This window comes from Hyla sarda, unplaced genomic scaffold (assembly GCF_029499605.1).
Source record: "Hyla sarda isolate aHylSar1 unplaced genomic scaffold, aHylSar1.hap1 scaffold_1951, whole genome shotgun sequence".
In the NCBI taxonomy this organism is placed as follows: domain Eukaryota; kingdom Metazoa; phylum Chordata; class Amphibia; order Anura; family Hylidae; genus Hyla; species Hyla sarda.
Window position 1 is genome coordinate 35,489 of NW_026608607.1, and position 18,729 is coordinate 54,217.

The following is an 18,729-nucleotide window of genomic DNA, read 5'->3' on the forward strand; positions in this document are numbered from 1 at the left end:
TGCCCCGTCTCTTGTTGTCCCTTTCCTAGTTGCCCCGTCTCTTGTTGTCCCACCTGTAGTTGCCCCGTCTCGTGTTGTCCCACCTGTAGTTGCCCCGTCTCTTGTTGTCCCACCTGTAGTTGCCCCGTCTCTTGTTGTCCCACCTGTATTTGCCCCGTCTCTTGTTGTCCCACCTGTAGTTGCCCCGTCTCGTGTTGTCCCACCTGTAGTTGCCCCGTCTCTTGTTGTCCCACCTGTAGTTGCCCCGTCTCTTGTTGTCCCACCTGTAGTTGCCCCATCTCTTGTTGTCCCACCTGTAGTTGCCCCGTCTCGTGTTGTCCCACCTGTAGTTGCCCCGTCTCTTGTTGTCCCTTTCCTAGTTGCCCCGTCTCTTGTTGTCCCACCTGTAGTTGCCCCGTCTCTTGTTGTCCCTTTCCTAGTTGCCCCGTCTCTTGTTGTCCCACCTGTAGTTGCCCCGTCTCTTGTTGTCCCACCTGTAGTTGCCCCGTCTCGTGTTGTCCCACCTGTAGTTGCCCCGTCTCTTGTTGTCCCACCTGTAGTTGCCCTGTCTCTTGTTGTCCCACCTGTAGTTGCCCCGTCTCTTGTTGTCCCACCTGTAGTTGCCCCGTCTCATGTTGTCCCACCTGTAGTTGCCCCGTCTCATGTTGTCCCACCTGTAGTTGCCCCGTCTCTTGTTGTCCCTTTCCTAGTTGCCCCGTCTCTTGTTGTCCCACCTGTAGTTGCCCCGTCTCGTGTTGTCCCACCTGTAGTTGCCCCGTCTCTTGTTGTCCCTTTCCTATTTGCCCCGTCTCTTGTCCCACCTGTAGTTGCCCCGTCTCTTGTTGTCCCTTTCCTAGTTGCCCCGTCTCTTGTTGTCCCACCTGTAGTTGCCCCGTCTCTTGTTGTCCCTTTCCTAGTTGCCCTGTCTCGTGTTGTCCCACCTGTAGTTGCCCCGTCTCTTGTTGTCCCACCTGTAGTTGCCCCGTCTCATGTTGTCCCACCTGTAGTTGCCCCGTCTCATGTTGTCCCACCTGTAGTTGCCCCGTCTCTTGTTGTCCCTTTCCTAGTTGCCCCGTCTCTTGTTGTCCCACCTGTAGTTGCCCCGTCTCGTGTTGTCCCACCTGTAGTTGCCCCGTCTCTTGTTGTCCCTTTCCTATTTGCCCCGTCTCTTGTCCCACCTGTAGTTGCCCCGTCTCTTGTTGTCCCTTTCCTAGTTGCCCCGTCTCTTGTTGTCCCACCTGTAGTTGCCCCGTCTCTTGTTGTCCCTTTCCTAGTTGCCCTGTCTCGTGTTGTCCCACCTGTAGTTGCCCCGTCTCTTGTTGTCCCTTTCCTAGTTGCCCCGTCACTCACCACTCCGTGCACCAGGAATTCGAACAGTTTGCTCTTAGTCGCTCTCCGAGCTCCTCCAGCAGCATCGTCCGCCGCCATCCCCCCCAGACGGTGAGTGCCACCCCCGGGGCAGATCTGGTGCCCACCACTGCTGGGTCTCTCCGGTAAATGATGATGGGGAAGTAAGTCCCTCCTAACTATGGCCCCTTGTCCTGGGAATGACGGCCCCCCTGCTCCCGCTTTGTGTCCCCGGTGTTATCCCGCTCTCCTCTGCATGGCGGGGGTCTCCCAGGGCTGCGCTGAGGGCCCCACTCCCCACCCTCCAGCTGCTGAATTCCTTCCACTGATAAGCCAGGAATAGCAGCGAACCCTGAGAGCGTCTCCTCTGCCCCAGCTGTCCCTGCCTGTCTGAGTGTGAGTGCAGCTGTCTCTGCCGGTCTGAGTGTGAGCGCAGCTGTCCCTGCCGGTCTGAGGACTCATCTCCATTGTCAGAACCTTCAGCCGCCCGCTGTATACTGGGGAGGAGGAGGGTGGTATATAGGGAGTAGTGATGGAGAAAAGCATTGGCCCCTCCACATTAGGGTATCATGCACTCCCACACTCACTCCATGGCCCCACACTCACTCCACGGCCCCACACTCACTCCACGGCCCCAACACTCACTCCATTGCCCCAACACTCACTCCATGCCCCAACACTCACTCCATGGCCCCACACTCACTCCATGGCCCCACACTCACTCCATGGCCCCACACTCACTCCATGGCCCCAACACTCACTCCATTGCCCCAACACTCACTCCATGCCCCAACACTCACTCCATGGCCCCACACTCACTCCATGCCCTCTGCACAAATACCGCACCAGGTAGGAGTTATGTGACTGCAATGAAGATCTATGGAACAGATTACAATAATACAGTAACAGGCTCCAGCCTGGATACAAGATGAGATACAGTTGGGATACATGGGGGCTCTAGTACCCTGTTGGGCTCCTCTAACCTGGATACAAGAGGAGATACAGTTGGGATACATGGGGGCTCTAGTACCCTGTTGGGTGCCTCTAGCCTGGATACAGTTGGGATACATGGAGGCTCCAGTATCCTGTTGGGTGCCTCTAGCCTGGATACAGTTGGGATACATGGAGGCTCCAGTATCCTGTTGGGTGCCTCTAGCCTGGATACAGTTGGGATACATGGAGGCTCCAGTATCCTGTTGGGTGCCTCTAGCCTGGATACAGTTGGGATACATGGAGGCTCCAGTATCCTGTTGGGTGCCTCTAGCCTGGATAAAGTTGGGATACATAGAGGCTCTAGTACCCTGTTGGGTGCCTCTAGCCTGGATACAAGATGAGATACGGTTGGGATACATGGAGGCTCTAGTACCCTGTTGGGTGCCTCTAGCCTGGATACACTTGGGATACATTGGGGCTCTAGTACCCTGTTGGGTGCCTCTAGCCTGGATACAAGAGGAGATACAGTTGGGATACTGTTACGCCGAGCGCTCCGGGTCCCCGCTCCTTCCCAGAGCGCTCACAGCGTTCTCCTGTTCGCAGCGCCCCGGTCAGACCCGCTGACCGGGTGCGCTGCGATAATGTTCCCAGCCGGGATGCGATTCGCGATGCGGGATGCGCCCGCTCGCAGTGCGCATCCCGACCCGCTTACCAGACTCGCTCCCCGTCTGTGCTGCCCCGGCGTGCGCGGCCCCGCTCCCTAGGGCGCCCGCGCGCCGGGTCTTTGCGATGGGTTTTAATCAGTATTCTCACCTGTGCACTCCCTATTTATACCTCACTTCCCCTGCACTCCCTACTTATACCTCACTTCCCCTTCACTCCCTTGCCGGATCTTGTTGCCATTGTGCCAGTGAAAGCGTTTCCTTGTGTGTTCCTAGCCTGTGTTCCAGACCTCCTGCCGTTGCCCCTGACTACGATCCTTGCTGCCTGCCCCGACCTTCTGCTACGTCCGACCTTGCTTCTGTCTTCTCCCTTGTACCGCGCTTATCTCAGCAGTCAGAGAGGTTGAGCCGTTGCCGGTGGATACGACCTGGTTGCTACCGCCGCTGCAAGACCATCCCGCTTTGCGGCGGGCTCTGGTGAAAACCAGTAGCAACTTAGAACCGGTCCACCGACACGGTCCACGCCAATCCCTCTCTGGCACAGAGGATCCACCTCCAGACAGCCGAATCGTGACAGTAGATCAGGCCATGGATCCCGCTGAGGTCCCGCTGCCAGTTGTCGCTGACCTCACCATGGTGGTCGCCCAGCAGTCGCAACAGATAGTTGAGACAGCTGGTGGCCTTGTTGCGCTAACCGTGATGCTACAGCAGCTTCTACCACAGCTTCAGCAATCATCTCCTCCACCAGCTCCTGCACCTTCTCCGCAGCGAGTGGCCGCATCCAGCCTCCGTTTATCATTGCCGGACAAGTTTGATGGGGACTATAAACTTTGCCGTGGTTTTCTCTCACAATGTTCCCTGCATTTGGAGATGATGTCGGACCAATTTCCAACTGAAAGGTCAAAGGTGGCTTTCGTGGTCAGTTTTCTGTCTGGGAAAGCTCTGTCATGGGCCACACTGCTCTGGGACCACAATGATCCTGTCACTGCCTCTGTACACTCCTTCTTCTCGGAGATTCGAAGTGTCTTCGAGAAACCAGCCCGAGCCTCTTCTGCCGAGACTGCCCTGCTGAACCTGGTCCAGGGTAATTCTTCTGTTGGCGAGTACGCCATCCAATTCCGTACTCTCGCCTCCGAATTGTCCTGGAATAACGAGGCCCTCTGCGCGACCTTCAAAAAAGGCCTATCCAGTAACATCAAAGATGTGCTGGCCGCACGAGAAATCCCTGCCAACCTGCATGAACTTATCCATTTGGCCACCCGCATTGACATGCGTTTTTCCGAAAGGCGTCAGGAGCTCCGCCAGGATATGGACTTTGTTCGCACGAGGCGGTTTCTCTCCCCGGCTCCTCCCTTCTCTGGTCCATTGCAATCCGTTCCTGTGCCTTCCGCCGTGGAGGCTATGCAAGTAGACCGGTCTCTCCTGACACCTCAAGAGAGGACACGACGCCGCATTGAGAACCTATGCCTGCACTGTGCCAGTACCGAACATTTCTTGAAGGATTGTCCTATCCGACCTCCACGTCAGGAAAGACGCACTCCGACTCCGCACAAAGGTGAGACAGCTCTAGGTGTGAACTCTGCTTCTCCACGTCTTACTGTGCCTGTGCGGATTTCTTCTTCTACCTTCTCCTTCTCTGCTATGGCCTTCTTGGATTCCGGATCTGCAGGAAATTTTATTTTGGCCTCTTTCGTCAACAGGTTCAACATCCCGGTGACCAGTCTCGCCAGACCTCTCTACCTCATGAAAGATTGGACTGTACTGTGCGTTACCGCACGGGACCTCTCCTAATGTGCATCGGACCCCATCATGAAAAGATTGAATTTCTGGTCCTCTCTAACTGCACTTCTGAAATTCTTCTTTGACTACCTTGGCTTCAACGCCATTCCCCTACCCTCGATTGGACCACCGGGGAAATCAAGAACTGGGGTACTACTTGCCACAAAAAGTGTCTCATGTCTGCTCCCAGTCCTGTCAGTCAAAACCCTATGGCTCCTCCGATACCAGGTCTCCCCAAGGCCTATCTGGACTATGCTGATGTTTTTTGCAAAAAACAAGCAGAGACTTTGCCTCCTCACAGGCCTTATGACTGTCCTATTGATCTCCTCCCTGGTACTACTCCACCCTGGGGCAGAATCTATCCTCTGTCTGCTCCGGCAACACAAGCCATGACTGAGTACATCCAAGAGAATTTAAAAAAGGGGTTTATCCGCAAGTCTTCCTCCCCTGCCGGAGCTGGATTCTTCTTCGTCTCCAAAAAAAGACGGCTCCCTACGCCCTTGCATTGATTACCGCGGTCTTAATAAGATCACTATAAAAAACCGCTATCCCCTACCTCTTATCTCGGAACTCTTTGACCGCCTACGTGGCGCCAACATCTTTACCAAATTGGATTTAAGAGGTGCATATAATCTCATCCGCATCAGGGAGGGGGACGAGTGGAAGACCGCGTTTAACACCAGAGATGGACACTTTGAATATTTGGTTATGCCTTTTGGGCTTTGCAACGCCCCTGCCGTTTTCCAGGACTTTGTAAATGAAATTTTTCGTGATCTATTATATACCTGTGTTGTGGTCTACTTGGACGATATTTTGATTTTTTCTTCTAACCTAGAAGAACACCGCCGGCATGTCCGCCTGGTTCTTCAGAGACTTCGGGACAATCAGTTATATGCCAAGATGGAGAAATGTCTCTTTGAATGTGTATCTCTTCCCTTCCTAGGATATTTAGTCTCTGGCCAGGGACTACAGATGGACCCAGACAAACTGTCAGCTGTGTTAGATTGGCCATGCCCCTCCGGACTCCGTGCTATCCAACGTTTCTTAGGGTTTGCCAATTATTACAGACAATTTATTTCAAATTTTTCCACTATTGTGGCCCCAATTGTGGCCCTAACCAAGAAAAACGCCAACCCCAAGTCCTAGCCTCCTCAAGCGGAAGAGGCGTTCAACCATCTCAAAACTGCCTTTTCTTCTGCTCCCGTACTCTCCAGACCTGACCCATCTAAACCCTTCTCACTGGAGGTAGACGCCTCCTCGGTGGGAGCAGGAGCTGTACTCCTACAGAAAAATTCTTCCGGACATGCTGTTACTTGTGGTTTCTTTTCTAGGACCTTCTCTCCGGCAGAGAAAAACTACTCCATTGGTGATCGAGAACTACTGGCCATAAAACTGGCTCTCGAGGAATGGAGGCACCTGCTGGAGGGATCCAAATACCCAGTTATTATATACATTGATCACAAGAATCTCTCTTATCTTCAGTCTGCCCAACGGCTGAACCCTCGCCAGGCTAGGTGGTCGTTGTTCTTTGCCCGTTTTAACTTTGAGATTCATTTTCGCCCTGCTGACAAGAACATTAGGGCTGACCCTCTCTCTCGTTCCTCGGATGCCTCTGAAATGGAAGCTTCCGCTCAACATATTATTCCTCCTGACTGTCTGATCTCCGCTTCTCCAGCTTCCATCAGACAAACTCCTCCAGGAAAGACCTTCGTCCCTCCACACCAGCGCCTCAGGATTCTCAGGTGGGGACACTCCTCACACCTTGCAGGCCATGCTGGCATAAAAAAATCCGGCCAGCTCATCTCTCGTTTTTATTGGTGGCCTACCCTGGAAGCTGATGTTGCTGATTTTGTGCGGGCCTGTACAGTCTGTGCCCGGGACAAGACCCCTCGCCAGAAGCCTGCTGGTCTCCTCCATCCTCTGCCTGTTCCTGAGCGACCATGGTCTCAGATTGGTATGGACTTTATTACTGACTTACCTTTATCCCATGGCAACACAGTTATTTGGGTGGTCGTTGATCGTTTCTCCAAGATGGCACATTTTATCCCTCTTCCAGGTCTTCCTTCTGCGCCTCATCCCCAATCCAATGGGCAAGTGGAGAGAGTTAACCAGGTTCTTGGTGACTATTTGCGACATTTTGTTTCCTCCCGCCAGGATGACTGGGCCGATCGCCTACCATGGGCCGAATTCTCGTACAATTTCAAAGTCTCTGAGTCTTCCGCTAAATCCCCGTTCTTTGTGGTGTACGGCCGTCACCCTCTTCCCCCCCTTCCCACCCCCACGCCTTCTGGTTTGCCCGCTGTTGATGAGGTTACCCGGGACTTCTCCACCATCTGGAAAGAGACTCAAAAATCTCTCCTACAGGCCTCATCCCGGATGAAGAAACATGCCGACAAAAAAAGAAGAACTCCTCCTGTCTTTTCTCCTGGAGACAAAGTATGGCTCTCCGCCAAGTATGTCCGCTTTCGTGTCCCCAGTTATAAACTGGGACCACATTATCTTGGTCCTTTTAAAATCAAATTCCAAATCAATCCTGTCTCCTACAAACTCCTTCTTCCTCCTTCTCTCCGTATTCCTAACGCTTTTCATGTCTCTCTCCTTAAACCACTCATCCTTAACCACTTCTCTCCTAAGGTTGTTGCTCCTACTCCTGTTTCCGGGTCCTCTGACATCTTCTCGGTTAAAGAAATTCTGGCATCCAAGATGGTCAGAGGTAAAAAAAAAAATTCTTGTAGATTGGGAGAATTGCGGCCCGGAGGAGAGGTCATGGGAACCCGAGGACAACATCCTTGACAAGGACCTTATCCACAAATTCTCAGGTTCTAAAAAGAGGGGGAGACCCAAGGGGGGGGGTACTGTTACGCCGAGCACTCCGGGTCCCCGCTCCTCCCCGGAGCGCTCACAGCGTTCTCCTGTTCGCAGCACCCCGGTCAGACCCTAATGTTCCCAGCCGGGATGCGATTCGCGATGCGGGACGCGCCCAATCGCGGTGCGCATCCCGACCCGCTTACCAGACTCGCTCCCCGTCTGTGCTGCCCCGGCGTGCGCGGCCCCGCTCCCTAGGGCGCGCGCGCGCCTGGTCTTTGCGATTTAAAGGGCCGGTGCGCCACTGATTGGCGCATGGGTTTTAATTAGTGTCTTCACCTGTGCACGTCCCTATATTACCTCACTTCCCCTGCACTTCCTTGCCGGATCTTGTTGCCATTGTGCCAGTGAAAGCGTTTCCTTGTGTGTTCCTAGCCTGTGTTCCAGACCTCCTGCCGTTGCCCCTGACTACGATCATTGCTGCCTGCCCCGACCTTCTGCTACGTCCGACCTTGCTCTTGCCTTATCCCTTGTACCGCGCATATCTCAACAGTCAGAGAGGTTGAGCCGTTGCCGGTGGATACGAACTGGTTGCTGCCGCCGCTGCAAGTCCATCCCGCTTTGCGGCGGGCTCTGGTGAAAACCAGTAGCAATTTAGAACCAGTCCACGCCAATCCCTCTCTGACACAGAGGATCCACCTCCAGCCTGCCGAATCCTGACAGATACATGGAGGCTCCAGTATCCTGTTGGGTGCGTCTAGCCTGGATACACTAGGGATACATGGGGGCTCTAGTACCCTGTTGGGTGCCTCTAGCCTGTATACAAGAGGAGATATAGTTGGGTTACATGGAGGCTCTAGTACCCTGTTGGGTGCCTCTAGCCTGGATACACTTGGGATACATGGGGGCTCTAGTACCCTGTTGGGTGCCTCTAGCCTGGATACACTTGGGTTACATGGAGGCTCTAGTACCCTGTTGGGTGCCTCTAGCCTGGATACACTAGGGATACATGGGGGCTCTAGTACCCTGTTGGGTGCCTCTAGCCTGTATACAAGAGGAGATATAGTTGGGTTACATGGAGGCTCTAGTACCCTGTTGGGTGCCTCTAGCCTGGATACACTTGGGATACATGGGGGCTCTAGTACCCTGTTGGGTGCCTCTAGCTTGTATACAGTTGGGATACATGGAGGCTCTAGTACCCTGTTGGGTAGGTTGCTGAAGCTGGCACCATATATGCTGGTATAAATCTGGTGCCAAGGAAGTGTAACAATCTGGAGGAGACATTGTGTGGGCGCAGGATGACCTGACCGATCGCTCACCGTGATCCCTCCACACTCCATCTAATCCCAAACAGAACCCGGAGTAATCACCAATGGTTTCAGTCCATAGCGCTCCATCATACTACCAAAGAAAGGAATGGCGGCTTCTGATGATGGCGACACCAAATGTAATGTAGTGAAGAGACAGGGAGTGTAATAGAGACACCCTCTTCTCTACCGGTGACCACCCACTCCTCTCTACCGGTGATCACACCCTCCTCTCTACCGGTGATCACACCCTCCTCTCTATCGGTGATCACACCCTCCTCTCTACCGGTGACCACCCACTCCTCTCTACCGGTGATCACACCCTCCTGTCTACCGGTGATCACACCCTCCTCTCTACCGGTGACCACCCACTCCTCTCTACCGGTGATCACACCCTCCTCTCTACCGGTGACCACACCCTCCTCTCTACCGGTGATCACACCCTCCTCTCTACCGGTGATCACACCCTCCTCTCTACCGGTGATCACACCCTCCTCTCTACCGGTGATCACACCCTCCTCTCTACCGGTGATCACACCCTCCTCTCTACCGGTGATCACACCCTCCTCTCTACTGGTGATCACACCCTCCTCTCTACCAGTGATCACATCCTCCTCTCTACCGGTGATCACACCCTCCTCTCTACCGGTGATCCTACCCTCCTCTCTACCGGTGATCACATCCTCCTCTCTACCGGTGATCCTACCCTCCTCTCTACCGGTGATCCCACCCTCCTCTCTACCGGTGATCACACCTTCCTCTCTACCGGTGATCATACCCTCATGTCTACTGGTGATCATACCCTCCTCTCTACCGGTGATCACACCACCCCCCTCTACTGGAAGTATGTACCAGCAGCTGGACCCCCGCAGGTGGAATTCCCTTTAAAATTACAAACACCAAAAAGGAAAAAGGGCAGGATTATGGAAATCAAAGAATGGAGGGATTGGACCTCAATTACAACCTCTATCACTGAAGAGGATAGACCAGTGTGATGTGATGAAGGCCTCTCCATAGTGTTAACCACATGGCCTCCAGATCAATCTTCAGATCCCATTGCATCAGATACAAATGCCGTACTCATCTCTGAAGAGGCTAAACCTCCATTCCAGCCTCCATCACTGAAGAGGATAGACCTCCATTCCAGCCTCCATCACTGAAGAGGATAGACCTCCATTCCAGCCTCCATCACTGAAGAGGATAGACCTCCATTCCAGCCTCCATCACTGAAGAGGATAGACATCCATTCCAGCCTCCATCACTGAAGAGGATAGACATCCATTCCAGCCTCCATCACTGAAGAGGATAGACCTCCACTCCTATCTTGCTCTGCTCCATAGTGGCCCGTGAGAGCGGTGGGTGAGGTTAGTGAACACCTGTAGCAGGACGTCTGGCTCGTAGACCAATGTGGTGCAGGCGTCTTCTGATGGTTGACGTTCGTAATGCCCCAGGCCTGGCTCGTGATGCCCACTACAGAATGGATCACTATGCGCCATTCTTCTAATCTGATGATCTGTGCAGAGATTCTCCTCTGTGCTTGTCCCCATCTAAAATACGTAGTCTATAACAGCTTCTGCTCTTCACTGAAGATTTTCTACAACATTTTGGAGGTGTCTGTGGGAATTTTTGTCCATTCATCCAGAAGATCATTTGTGCGGTAAAACCCAGATATTGGAGGAGAGGGCTGGACTCAGTCTCTGTTCTGCATGGGATTGAGGGCCGGACTCACGGGCTCTATTCTGCATAGGGTTGATGGCCAGGCTCACGGTCTCTGTTCTGCATAAGGTTGAGGGCCGGGCTCACGGTCTCTGTTCTGCATAGGGTTGAGTGTCGGGCTCACTGTCTCTGTTCTGGATGGGATTGAGGGCCGGGCTCACAGTCTCTGTTTTGGATGGGGTTGAGGGCCGGGCTCACAGTCTCTGTTTTGGATGGGGTTGAGGGCAGGGCTCACAGTCTCTGTTTTGGATGGGGTTGAGGGCCGGGCTCACAGTCTCTGTATTGGATGGGGTTGAGGGCCGGGCTCACAGTCTCTGTTTTGGATGGGGTTGAGGGCCGGGCTCACAGTCTCTGTTTTGGATGGGGTTGAGGGCCGGGCTCACAGTATCTGTTTTGGATGGGGTTGAGGGCCGGGCTCACAGTCTCTGTTTTGGATGGGGTTGAGGGCCGGGCTCCCAGTCTCTGTTTTGGATGGGGTTGAGGGCCGGGCTCACAGTCTCTGTTTTGGATGGGGTTGAGGGCCGGGCTCCCAGTCTCTGTTTTGGATGGGGTTGAGGGCCGGGCTCCCAGTCTCTGTTTTGGATGGGGTTGAGGGCCGGGCTACCAGTCTCTGTTTTGGATGGGGTTGAGAGCCGGGCTCCCAGTCTCTGTTTTGGATGGGGTTGAGGGCCTGGTTCACAGTCTCTGTTTTGGATGGGGTTGAGGGCCGGGCTCACAGTCTCTGTTTTGGATGGGGTTGAGGGCCGGGCTCACAGTCTCTGTTTTGGATGGGGTTGAGGGCCGGGCTCACAGTCTCGGTTTTGGATGGGGTTGAGGGCCGGGCTCACAGTCTCGGTTTTGGATGGGGTTGAGGGCCGGGCTCACAGTCTCGGTTTTGGATGGGGTTGAGGGCCGGGCTCTGTATATTTGGTCACATTCCTCCACACCAGACCCCCTGCCCCCCCATCCATGTCTTTATGGACCTTGCTGTGCGCTCAGGGTATTAATGATGGGAGAAAAGAAAAAGAACCCAAACTGCTCCCACAAGGCTGGAGGTGACAATTGTCCACAAGGTCTTGGTGCTGAAGCATTAAGATTTCTCATTACTAGAACCAAGGGGCCCAGCCCGACCCCTGAGGAGCCGCCATAGCATTATCCCTCCTCCTCCACCACATTGAAGTGCCGGGGGCTGCAGAGTACGGAGCGGGCAGGAGTCGGGAGCCACTCTATACACCCAGAGCGACGCCGCGTCAGAGACGGAAAAATTCACCTGCCCGGCGCCCGGAACTGCATGTCCCGGGCGTCGGGAGGTACAAATTCCACATCCCTAAAAGATCGATTCAAAAATATTTTGAATCGTTTAAGTATCGCCAAATGAAAAATCACGATAATCGCGCAAATCGATTTTTTTCTTACATTCATAATATATATAACTAGTTATCTGGGCACTATGTGGTGTTGTGTATCTGGGTGATATATATATATATAACTAGTTATCTGGGCACTATGTGGTGTTGTGTATCTGGATGATATATATATAACTAGTTATCTGGACACTATGTGGTGCTGTGTATCTGGCTGATATATATATATATAACTAGTTATCTGGGCACTATGTGGTGTTGTGTATCTGGATGATATATATATATATATAACTAGTTATCTGGACACTATGTGGTGTTGTGTATCTGGATGATATATATATATATATAACTAGTTATCTGGACACTATGTGGTGTTGTGTATCTGGATGATATATATATAACTAGTTATCTGGACACTATGTGGTGTTGTGTATCTGGATGATATATATATATATAACTAGTTATCTGGACACTATGTGGTGTTGTGTATCTGGATGATATATATATATATATATAACTAGTTATCTGGACACTATGTGGTGTTGTGTATCTGGATGATATATATATATATATAACTAGTTATCTGGACACTATGTGGTGTTGTGTATCTGGATGATATATATATAACTAGTTATCTGGACACTATGTGGTGCTGTGTATCTGGATGATATATATATATATAACTAGTTATCTGGACACTATGTGGTTTTGTGTATCTGGATGATATATATATATATATAACTAGTTATCTGGGCACTATGTGGTGTTGTGTATCTGGATGATATATATATATAACTAGTTATCTGGGCACTATGTGGTTTTGTGTATCTGGATGATATATATATATATAACTAGTTATCTGGACACTATGTGGTGTTGTGTATCTGGATGATATATATATAACTAGTTATCTGGACACTATGTGGTGTTGTGTATCTGGATGATATATAGATATATATATAACTAGTTATCTGTGCACTATGTGGTGTTGTGTATCTGGATGATATATATATATATAACTAGTTATCTGGACACTATGTGGTGTTGTGTATCTGGATGATATATATATAACTAGTTATCTGGACACTATGTGGTGCTGTGTATCTGGATGATATATATATATATAACTAGTTATCTGGACACTATGTGGTTTTGTGTATCTGGATGATATATATATATATAACTAGTTATCTGGGCACTATGTGGTGTTGTGTATCTGGATGATATATATATATATAACTAGTTATCTGGGCACTATGTGGTGTTGTGTATCTGGATGAGATATATATATATATATAACTAGTTATCTGGACACTATGTGGTGTTGTGTATCTGGATGATATATATATAACTAGTTATCTGGACACTATGTGGTGCTGTGTATCTGGATGATATATAGATATATATATAACTAGTTATCTGGACACTATGTGGTGTTGTGTATCTGGATGATATATATATATATATATATATATATATATATAACTAGTTATCTGGGCACTATGTGGTGTTGTGTATCTGGATGATATATATATATATATAACTAGTTATCTGGACACTATGTGGTGCTGTGTATCTGGATGATATATATATAACTAGTTATCTGGACACTATGTGGTGTTGTGTATCTGGATGATATATATATATATAACTAGTTATCTGGACACTATGTGGTGTTGTGTATCTGGATAATATATATATAACTAGTTATCTGGACACTATGTGGTGTTGTGTATCTGGATGATATATATATATATAACTAGTTATCTGGGCACTATGTGGTGTTGTGTATCTGGATAATATATATATATATATAACTAGTTATCTGGACACTATGTGGTGCTGTGTATCTGGCTGATATATATATATATAACTAGTTATCTGGGCACTATGTGGTGTTGTGTATCTGGATGATATATATATATATAACTAGTTATCTGGACACTATGTGGTGTTGTATATCTGGATAATATATATATATATATCTAGTTATCTGGACACTATGTGGTGTTGTGTATCTGGATGATATATAGATATATATATAACTAGTTATCTGGACACTATGTGGTGTTGTGTATCTGGATGATATATATATATAACTAGTTATCTGGACACTATGTGGTGTTGTGTATCTGGATGATATATATATAACTAGTTATCTGGACACTATGTGGTGTTGTGTATCTGGATGATATATATATATAACTAGTTATCTGGACACTATGTGGTGCTGTGTATCTGGATAATATATATATAACTAGTTATCTGGGCACTATGTGGTGTTGTGTATCTGGATAATATATATATAACTAGTTATCTGGACACTATGTGGTGCTGTGTATCTGGATGATATATATATATATATATATAACTAGTTATCTGGACACTATGTGGTGCTGTGTATCTGGATGATATATATATATATATAACTAGTTATCTGGACACTATGTGGTGTTGTGTATCTGGATGATATATATATATATATAACTAGTTATCTGGGCACTATGTGGTGTTGTGTATCTGGATGATATATATATATATATAACTAGTTATCTGGACACTATGTGGTGTTGTGTATCTGGATGATATATATATATAACTAGTTATCTGGGCACTATGTGGTGTTGTGTATCTGGATGATATATATATATATATAACTAGTTATCTGGACACTATGTGGTGTTGTGTATCTGGATGATATATATATATAACTAGTTATCTGGGCACTATGTGGTGTTGTGTATCTGGATGATATATATATATATATAACTAGTTATCTGGACACTATGTGGTGTTGTGTATCTGGATGATATATATATATATAACTAGTTATCTGGACACTATGTGGTGCTGTGTATCTGGATGATATATATATATATAACTAGTTATCTGGACACTATGTGGTGTTGCGTATCTGGATGAGATATATATATATATAACTAGTTATCTGGGCACTATGTGGTGTTGTATATCTGGATGATATATATATAACTAGTTATCTGGTTATTCTGCTGTTACTTCATGTCTTATCCTCCAGAGCTGCACTCACTATTCTGCTGTTCCATCATGTCTTATCCTCCAGAGCTGCACTCACTATTCTTCTGTCACGTCATGTCTTATACTCCAGAGCTGCACTCACTATTCTGCTGTTACTTCATGTCTTATCCTCCAGAGCTGCACTCACTATTCTGCTGTTACATCAGGTCTTATCCTCCAGAGCTGCACTCACTATTCTGCTGTTCCATCATGTCTTATCCTCCAGAGCTGCACTCACTATTCTTCTGTCACGTCATGTCTTATACTCCAGAGCTGCACTCACTATTCTGCTGTTACATCATGTCTTCTCCTCCAGAGCTGCACTCACTATTCTGCTGTTACATCATGTCTTATCCTCCAGAGCTGCACTCACTATTCTGCTGGTACATCATGTCTTATCCTCCAGAGCTGCACTCACTATTCTGCTGGTACATCATGTCTTATCCCCCAGAGCTGCACTCACTATTCTGCTGGTACATCATGTCTTCTCCTCCAGAGCTGCACTCACTATTCTGCTGGTACATCATGTCTTATCCCCCAGAGCTGCACTCACTATTCTGCTGGTACATCAGGTCTTCTCCTCCAGAGCTGCACTCACTATTCTGCTGGTACATCATGTCTTATCCTCCAGAGCTGCACTCACTATTCTGCTGTTACATCATGTCTTATCCTCCAGAGCTGCACTCACTATTCTGCTGTTACATCATGTCTTATCCTCCAGAGCTGTACTCACTATTCTGCTGTTACATCATGTCTTATCCTCCAGAGCTGTGCTCACTATTCTGCTGTTACATCATGTCTTATCCTCCAGAGCAGCACTCTCTATTCTGCTGGTACATCATGTCTTATCCTCCAGAGCTGCACTCACTATTCTGCTGGTACATCATGTCTTATCCTCCAGAGCTGCACTCACTATTCTGCTGTTACATCATGTCTTATCCTCCAGAGCTGCACTCACTATTCTGCTGTTACATCATGTCTTATCCCCCAGAGCTGCACTCACTATTCTGCTGGTACATCATGTCTTATCCTCCAGAGCAGCACTCTCTAGTCTGCTGGTACATCATGTCTTATCCTCCAGAGCTGCACTCACTATTCTGCTGGTACATCATGTCTTATCCCCCAGAGCTGCACTCTCTATTCTGCTGTTATATCATGTCTTATCCTCCAGAGCTGTGCTCACTATTCTGCTGTTACATCAGGTCTTATCCCCCAGAGCTGCACTCTCTATTCTGCTGTTATATCATGTCTTATCCTCCAGAGCTGCACTCACTATTCTGCTGTTACATCATGTCTTATCCTGCAGAGCTGCACTCACTATTCTGCTGTTACATCATGTCTTATCCTCCAGAGCTGCACTCACTATTCTGCTGTTACATCATGTCTTCTCCTCCAGAGCTGCACTCACTATTCTGCTGTTACATCATGTCTTCTCCTCCAGAGCTGCACTCACTATTCTGCTGGTACATCATGTCTTATCCCCCAGAGCTGCACTCACTATTCTGCTGTTATATCATGTCTTATCCTCCAGAGCTGCACTCACTATTCTGCTGTTACATCATGTCTTATCCTCCAGAGCTGCACTCACTATTCTGCTGTTACATCATGTCTTATCCTCCAGAGCTGTGCTCACTATTCTGCTGTTACATCATGTCTTATCCCCCAGAGCTGCACTCACTATTCTGCTGGTACATCATGTCTTATCCTCCAGAGCAGCACTCTCTAGTCTGCTGGTACATCATGTCTTATCCTCCAGAGCTGCACTCACTATTCTGCTGGTACATCATGTCTTATCCTCCAGAGCTGCACTCACTATTCTGCTGTTACATCATGTCTTATCCTCCAGAGCTGCGCTCACTATTCTGCTGTTACATCATGTCTTATCCCCCAGAGCTGCACTCTCTATTCTGCTGGTACATCATGTCTTATCCTCCAGAGCTGCGCTCACTATTCTGCTGTTACATCATGTCTTATCCCCCAGAGCTGCACTCACTATTCTGCTGGTACATCATGTCTTCTCCTCCAGAGCTGCACTCACTATTCTGCTGTTACATCATGTCTTATCCTCCAGAGCTGCGCTCACTATTCTGCTGTTACATCATGTCTTATCCCCCAGAGCTGCACTCACTATTCTGCTGTTACATCATGTCTTATCCCCCAGAGCTGCACTCACTATTCTGCTGGTACATCATGCGGTCGGTGGGGGTCTCGTAGTGACACAATGGAGGTCCCTGCTGCTCTCATAGTTGGGGGTCTCGGGATCTCTCTCGCAGACTCGGGGGATTTTATGGTGAATAATACAGGATGCAGACAATGGGGTCTCGGGATGTCTCGGGATGTCTCGGGATGTCTCTTGCGCTCTCACCTTTCTCTCCATGTGCCTCTGGGTTCTGGTTCCGTTGGTTCTGTTGGGTCAGGACACATTACACATGCGCAAAAAAGAGGCACCGTCTGACAATAGCCGCCTCAGCCCACTGACCTAAGGGACCGTCACACAATATCCTGCACATAATATACATCAGGGACCGTCACACAATATACTGCACATAATATACATCAGGGACCGTCACACAATATCCTGCACATAATATACATCAGGGACCGTCACACAATATCCTGCACATAATATACATCAGGGACCGTCACACATTATACTGCACGTAATATACATCAGGGACCGTCACACATTATACTGCACATGATTTACATAAGGGACCGTCACACAATATACTGCACATAATATACATCAGGGACCGTCACACATTATACTGCACATGATTTACATAAGGGACCGTCACACAATATACTGCACATAATATACATCAGGGACCGTCACACAATATCCTGCACATAATATACATCAGGGACCGTCACACATTATACTGCACATGATTTACATAAGGGACCGTCACACATTATACTGCACATAATATACATCAGGGACCGTCACACATTATACTGCACATGATTTACATAAGGGACCGTCACACAATATCCTGCACATAATATACATCAGGGACCGTCACACATTATACTGCACATGATTTACATAAGGGACCGTCACACAATATACTGCACATAATATACATCAGGGACCGTCACACAATATACTGCACATGATATACATAAGGGACCGTCACACAATATACTGCACATGATATACATAAGGGACCGTCACACAATATACTGCACATGATATACATAAGGGACCGTCACACAATATACTGCACATGATATACATAAGGGACCGTCACACAATATCATGCACATAATATACATCAGGGACCGTCACACATTATACTGTACATGATATACAGACATCAGGGACCGTCACACAATATACTGCACATAATATACATCAGGGACAGTCACACAATATACTGCACATAATATACAGACATCAGGGACTGTCACACATTATACTGTACATGATATACAGACATCAGGGACCGTCACACAATATACTGCACATAATATACATCAGGGACAGTCACACAATATACTACACATTATATACAGACATCAGGTACAGTCACACAATATACTACACATTATATACAGACATCAGGGACTGTCACACATTATACTGTACATGATATACAGACATCAGGGACCGTCACACAATATACTGCACATTATATACAGACATAAGGGACAGTCACACAATATACTACACATTATATACAGACATCAGGGACAGTCACACAATATACTGCACATTACATACAGACATCAGGGACCGTCACACAATATACTGCACATTATATACAGACATCAGGGACCGTCACACATTATACTGTACATGATATACAGACATCAGGG

The 18,729-nt window shown here is 48.3% G+C and overlaps 1 protein-coding gene across 2 annotated transcripts in view; it reads right to left on the minus strand.

Moving 5' to 3' along the window:
• The window catches only part of LOC130316761 (SWI/SNF-related matrix-associated actin-dependent regulator of chromatin subfamily D member 3-like), a 52,110-nt gene extending 34,724 nt beyond the window's left edge, over window positions 1-17,386 (minus strand). The window contains exon 1 of one of the 2 annotated variants that reach the window (XM_056552809.1): window positions 17,273-17,386. In XM_056552809.1, coding sequence (XP_056408784.1) covers window positions 17,273-17,284 — 12 coding nt within the window. In that variant the 5' untranslated portion in view covers window positions 17,285-17,386. Of the gene's footprint in view, window positions 1-1,329; window positions 1,510-17,272 lie in introns of those variants that run through there. The other variant, XM_056552808.1, reaches the window with a different exon arrangement.
• Between the last annotated feature and the right edge of the window lie 1,343 nt (window positions 17,387-18,729).